General features: G+C 39.9%; 1 protein-coding gene across 1 annotated transcript in view; it reads left to right on the top strand.

Annotated features, from left to right (window-relative positions):
• Positions 1-1,033: 1,033 nt before the first annotated feature.
• The window catches only part of LOC107752408 (CD97 antigen-like), a 50,228-nt gene continuing 44,269 nt past the window's right edge, over positions 1,034-6,992 (top strand). The window contains exons 1-10 of the mRNA XM_016568368.1: positions 1,034-2,480; positions 2,781-2,812; positions 2,898-2,969; positions 3,099-3,285; positions 3,948-4,064; positions 4,201-4,382; positions 4,482-4,643; positions 4,716-4,922; positions 5,000-5,232; positions 5,380-5,446. Of these exons, the coding sequence (XP_016423854.1) occupies positions 1,034-2,480; positions 2,781-2,812; positions 2,898-2,969; positions 3,099-3,285; positions 3,948-4,064; positions 4,201-4,382; positions 4,482-4,643; positions 4,716-4,922; positions 5,000-5,232; positions 5,380-5,446 (2,706 nt within the window). The remainder of the gene's footprint in view (positions 2,481-2,780; positions 2,813-2,897; positions 2,970-3,098; positions 3,286-3,947; positions 4,065-4,200; positions 4,383-4,481; positions 4,644-4,715; positions 4,923-4,999; positions 5,233-5,379; positions 5,447-6,992) is intronic.

The raw sequence follows: 6,992 nt of genomic DNA, 5'->3' as shown, positions 1-6,992 counted from the left end.
TGATAGTTTTATTCAAACACATGGGTCTGTTGACCCTGTGAACTTTATAACATTTTTTATACCATTGGTTACATTTATTTCTTAGTACTTAGTCATTGTAAAACTCTTAAAACCAGTATAATGATGCAAATAAACAGACCAGTTAATCTCACTTCCAAATGCATACACGTCTAAATGAAATAGTTAGCAATAATTTAATGCATTTTAAAGGATTGATACAAAATATCAAAACACATGAACAGTGTAGTCCACAGAACCTGCATTTTTGCTAACTGTTGAAAGACAAAACTCAGTATTGAGAAATGCATGTAAAACAGTGTAAACTCATGTGTTTCACGCTATTTTAAATGTGCTAAACATGCTGGAAATTCACCTGGTTTGGTATTTGTGTTTTCTGACTTTGATCCCATCTTTCTCATCGTCAGGTTTCATATCCACCACTGCTGCTGAACCAAGAGCAGCAGTTAGTCCAGCTTATGGCTGTGTGCTTTATAATGAAACGTACATCTGCAGCGGTTCTCAGTATCAAATGTACTGCAACACAAGAACGCATCATTTCTACTACCAGAGAGACCAAGACCAACACCAATACCACTGCATGAGTAATGACTGTATCTGTGTTGGTAATAATGACACATGTGCATGCTACTATAATACTTCGTCCTGTTTCTGTGATATATTTAGCAATAACATCATAGTCCCTACAGCAGTTAGACCTGTCTTGGACTGTGAGCTTAAGAATGACACGTACATCTGCATTGGTGCTCAGTACCACATGTACTGCAACACAACGGTGCATTATTTTAGCTTCTGGAGACATCAGTACCAAAACCAATACCTGTACGAATGCTGGAGTAATAACTGTTACTGCCATTTTAATAAGGACTCCTGTTGGTGCTACAGTCATACTTCATCCTGCTTCTGTACAAATTATGGCTATAATATCACTATCTCTTCATTACGCAATCCAGTCACAATCCCTGACTGTCTGCTTTATAACGACACGTACATCTGCACTGGTGCTCAGTACCACATGTACTGCAACACAAGAATGCATAATTTGTACTTTTTGAGGTATCAGAGCAAAAACCAATACCATTGCATTAGTAATAACTGTTACTGCCATGGAAATAAGGACACCTGTACATGCTACAGTAGCACTTTGTCCTCCTGCTTCTGTGAGACTTACAACAATAGCATTGCTCTCACTACAGCAGTTAGTTCAGTTACAGACCCTGACTGTGTGCGTCTTAATGATATGTACATCTGCACTGGTGCTCAGTATCGCATGTACTGCAACACACATATGCATGACTTCTCCTACCAGAGATCTCAGTACAAATACCAGTACCTGTGTGTGAATAATGACTGTGACTGCTTTGGTAATAGGGACACCTGTACATGCTCTACTAGCACTTTGTCCTCCTGCTTCTGTAAGACTTATGGCAATATCACTGCTCTCACTATAGCAGTTAGTCCAGTCTATGACTGTGCACGTTATAATGACCTGTACATCTGCACTGGTGCTCAGTACCACATGTATTGCAACACAAGTGTACATGATTTCGATTATGATAGATACCATTACTACTGTTTAAATAATAACTGTGACTGCTTTGGTAATAAGGACACCTGTACATGCTACAGTAGCACTTCATCCTCCTGCTTCTGTACAAATTACAGCAGTAGCATCACTATTCCTGCAGCAGTTAGTCCAGTTTATGACTGTGGGCTTTATAACGACACTTATATCTGCACTGGTGCTCAGTACCACATGTACTGCGACACAAGAATGCATAATTTCTACTACTGGAAATATAGAAACCAAAACCAATATGAATATGAATGCTGGGGTAATAACTGTTACTGCTTTGGTAATAAGGACACCTGTACATGCTACAGTAGCACTTTGTCCTCCTGCTTCTGTAATACTTATGGAAATATCACTGCTCTCACTACAGCTATTAGTCCAGTCTATGACTGTGGGCTTTATAATGACATATACATCTGCACTGGTGCTCAGTACCGCATCTACTGCGACACAAGAATGAATCATTTCTTCTACTTGAAATATAGAAACCAAAACCAATATGAATGCTGGGGTAATAACTGTGACTGCTTTGGTAATAAGGACACCTGTACATGCTACAGTAGCACTTCATCCTCCTGCTTCTGTACAAATAACAGCAGTAGCATCACTATTCCTGCAGCAGTTAGTCCAGTTTATGACTGTGGGCTTCATAACGACACGTACATCTGCACTGGTGCTCAGTACCGCATGTTCTGCAATACAAGAATGCATTATTTCTACTACTGGATATATAGAAACCAAAACCAATATGAATGTTGGGGTAATAACTGTTACTGCTTTGGTAATAAGGACACCTGTACATGCTACAGTAGCACTTTGTCCTCCTGCTTCTGTAATACTTATGGAAATATCACTGCTCTCACTACAGCTATTAGTCCAGTCTATGACTGTGGGCTTTATAATGACATATACATCTGCACTGGTGCTCAGTACCGCATCTACTGCGACACAAGAATGAATCATTTCTTCTACTTGAAATATAGAAACCAAAACCAATATGAATGCTGGGGTAATAACTGTGACTGCTTTGGTAATAAGGACACCTGTACATGCTACAGTAGCACTTTGTCCTCCTGTTTCTGTGAGACTAACATCTTCACAACTATTGCAGGTGAGCATGTTTCTAAACCTGAATGTGGAGTTTGATTTTACTGTATTCATGTTGTATTGATGAATTCCCTCATTTCAGATCTGATTATCGCACTGCCGGATCAATGCAGGGTAAGCTGAATTTTTTTTTGTTTTTGTTTTTTGTTATGAGTCTTTCAGTTTTATTTGTAAAGCTCAATTGTGATTTCAGAGTCAGACCTCAGAAGGATGTCTTCAAAATCTTCTTGAGCAGATCGAGAACAGTGCAGCTCAAGAGCTCCCTGTGACTGTAAGTCTTCAAGATAAATAACAATAAATAATTGAATCAAATCAATATAATAGATGATTAACATAGCAGTGCTGTTTCAATGGCTCTCTTGATATTTACATGTACATAAACTATTTATCTGATCAATAGACTGTGATGAGCATTTTGACTGTGGTCTTCAACACTTCAGAGAAGATTTTAGAGTCATCATCAGTAAACCCAGCTGAACTAGCCTCTTATGGAAACAGTGTGTTAAAAGCCAGCGAGAAACTCATTTCTACATTGGTGAAGCAGACAGACACAAGTGACAGTGTCAGTTTTACTTTTGCTGCTGTAGGTAAGTGGAGACACAATTATTATTGATGATGAAACACAGATTTGATGTCAGTGGCGTTTTATGGTCTAGAGCAGGGGTTTTCAAACCTGTCCTGGAGGACCTCCAGTCCTGTTTGTATGTCTCCCTCATCTAACACACCTGATTAAACCCATCAGCTCGTTAGCAGAGACTGCAAGAACTGAAGTGGGTGTGTCGGATAAGAGAGACATACAAAATGTGCAGGGCTGGGGGTCCTCCAGGACAGGTTTGAAAACCCCTGAGCAGCGGTGGGTCAGACAGCAAAAAATGATAAATGCAGATACAGTAACTCTATAATTGTGTAGAGTTACAAATGTTTTAACAGAAAACACTGCCTGTATATTTTCGTGTTGATGTCAAAGGTCAGTATTTTGGTGCTATTTCATCCATCATTAGGTAGAAATGTCTTGAAAAACCCTCACCCTGAAAAGCCATGAGAAACGAAAATGCAACATTAAACACAGGTTCACTTACAGTGAAGTTTATGGAGATCTCAGGGTTTTTATGTGAATATCTGCTGCTTTGAGCATAAGAACAATCAACATTCACAAGACCTTTAACAAACACTCAAAGGAGAAAAACAGAAAGTCAGTGCAGTTTATTGTGGTAATCAATTACAGGGTTTTGCTCTTGTGTTTAATCAGAGATAGAAGTCTTCATGGTTGGACCACAGGTCACCTTAGAGAAAATCCCTCGACTCGACACGACAAATTCTTCTGTGGACATCGATCTCATTGGGATCGCCAGGAACAACCATGAAAGTATGTCAAATGTTTCAGTGTGGAAAAAAAAATATCATAAATAGAGAATCATACCTTTACCACTAAACCATGTTTACTTTTTTTTATTGTTTTACATAGTATTGCATATACCGTAGTTTCTGTTTCTGTCTCACAGGATCAGCTGCTGTGGCTTTCATGAGCTACAACACGATGGAGTATCTACTGAAGCCAGACTTCTTCAACACATCAAAAGACAAGGTTAAAACCATGATGTCCACTGTGATCTCAGCTACTCTTCCCAAAACCACCAACACTAAACTCACCAAACCAGTCAACTTCACCCTCAAACACATCAGAGTGAGAGACTCAAATGTGCTTTTGTTTTATCAGAGCACTGATGAACATCTGAAAAAATTGAATATTCAGTGTTTTAATATTTTCTTCTTGTTTTTGCAGGAGTTTGATCCCAGCGGTTCTCTGTTCTGTGTGTACTGGAATATCAGCGAGTGGATTGTAGATGGTTGTTCTGTTTTAAAGACCAACAGCAGCTGCACTGTGTGTTCCTGTGATCATCTGTCGACATTCGCTCTCATCATGCAAACCAGCCGTCAGTCAGAGGTACAGAATACTTCTAGTGAACATTGAAGAAAAGCACAGATTTGGCACTCATGTTCTCTCATGTTTTCTCAGAGCGACTCACTGATGGAGCTGTTGAATTTGGTGTGTGTGATCGTGGGGCTGGTGTTCTTCAGTTTGGCCCTGTTGACCTTTGCCCTTTGTCAGTGGAGTCCTGGAGTGAATAATGTGGCTCGAATCAACATCTGCATCAGTCTTCTGTTGGCTCACCTTCTGTTTCTGCTCACACAGCAGTTCCTGAGCCTCATACGGCGTCAGCAGGTGAGAATGATGAAGGAGCCCTACAGCTCAGCACAGCCTCACTGAGAATCATCATAACCGTCTCTCATGGTCTCCAGGTGTTGTGTGCCGTGATCTCAGGCCTTCTGCACTTCCTCTTTCTCTCCGGCTTTGTGTGGATGTTCATTGAAGCTGTGCTGCTCTTCATCTGTGTGAAGAACCTATCACAGATCAGCTCCAAAAAGAGGGAGGTGCTTAGCAGTGGATTCCTGTGTGTGATTGGATATCTGGTTGCTCTGGTTGTGGTGTGTGTGTCTGTCGGTCTGGCTCCTGAAGGCTACGGCAGCAAAGAGTGAGTTGGGATGTTTAAAAATTGACTAGATGAAATAAAGATTTTAGTTGGACTGTCAGCTCACAGATCTTTTGAAACAATGCTGCTCTCTGATAGATACAATTTTATGTATTTCAAAGTCACTTTTTTAAATGCCTTTTCCAACAGATGCTGGATTAAAATGGATAAAGGTTTTATCTGGAGTTTTCTGGGTCCTGTTTGCGTCATACTAGCAGTAAATGCATTTCTTATTTCTAAAGACTTTGATTCATTCTAAAAGGAAAACAAGGTGATTAATTACTCTTCAAAAGACACGGTTAAAACCATGATGTCCACTGTGATCTCAGCTACTCTTCCCAAAACCACCAACACTAAACTCACCAAACCAGTCAACTTCACCCTCAAACACATCAGAGTGAGAGACTCAAATGTGCTTTTGTTTTATCAGAGCACTGATGAACATCTGAAAACATCTAATATTCAGTGTTCTGATATTTTCTTCTTGTTTTTGCAGGAGTTTGATCCCAGCGGTTCTCTGTTCTGTGTGTACTGGAATATCAGCGAGTGGATTGTAGATGGTTGTTCTGTTTTAAAGACCAACAGCAGCTGCACTGTGTGTTCCTGTGTTCATCTGTCGACATTCGCTCTTGTGCAAACCAGCCGCCCACCAGAGGTAAGAAAGAGAACAAGTCAAACCTTCTCAAAATATTGAAGCATTGAACGCACTAGCATAATTTAAATTCAATCTACAGTTGATGATCAACATTTCTAGTGAACACTAAGAACAGCACAGATTTGGCACTCATGTTCTCTCACATGTTTTCTCAGAGCGACTCACATCTGGTGATTTTGGTGTGTGTGATCGTGGGATTGGTGTTCATCAGTTTGGCTCTGTTGACCTTTGCCCTTTATAAGTGGAGTCCTGTGCGGGATTGGATACGTGGTTGCGTTATGCTGGGACCTGAAGGCTACAACAGGGAAGAGTGAGTTTATTTTATTTTATTTTTTAAGAAGGAAATAAAACTTCTCAGGGCTTATGTAACCTTTCTGCTATCTGATAAAAATCCAACGTTGCATACAAAATTAAAAAGTTAACATGAAATAGTCTTTCAACACTGGCTCAGTGTGTGGTTCTTGGTTGCTCCTGGATTCTGGGTTTCTTCACTAATGTCAGTAAGGAGCTGGAGCTCCTCTTCCTGATCTTGAATCTTCATCTTCCTGATTTATTGTTTTCTCAATAGTGAGGTCAGACCTTTACTCCTTTTACCATCATATTCCATAAGAAATCCGGACATGAAACACTTTTACAGTTGTTTTCACTGAGGTCCTGTTTATATTTTGTGGTAATCTGTGACATTTAGACATTTAGAAAAGAATGTCAGAGGCAGTTTGTTTAATCTGTTACTCTTCCGTTTCCTTCCTGTGACGGAATGTTCAAAGGAACCAAAACTATTCAAACTCCAACTGTCAAAAGTTATAATTTAAACAAACACAGAATGCCTTTGATCTGCCCTCTGTCTGATTATCTGTCTGCACAGCATTACTCCTTTTGTGACCGATGCATTAAACTTTCATTAAACAACAGAAGATGTAACATAAAGCCATGGAACACGATGTTTTATCAGTAAATGAAGAGTCGAACCGTCAACTGATGTTCGTCTGGTTACTACTCTGAGAAAAAACACAATACAGATTACACCGGTCACAAATATGGGACGTCATGGCCTAATGGTTAGAGAGTCGGACTCGTAACCCAAAGGTTGCGGGTTCGAGTCTCGTAC

Source organism: Sinocyclocheilus rhinocerous, unplaced genomic scaffold (genome assembly GCF_001515625.1).
Source record: "Sinocyclocheilus rhinocerous isolate Xijiao unplaced genomic scaffold, SAMN03320098_v1.1 scaffold1372, whole genome shotgun sequence".
Classification (NCBI taxonomy): Eukaryota; Metazoa; Chordata; class Actinopteri; order Cypriniformes; family Cyprinidae; genus Sinocyclocheilus; species Sinocyclocheilus rhinocerous.
This window is presented reverse-complemented; position numbering and strand designations above follow the sequence as displayed.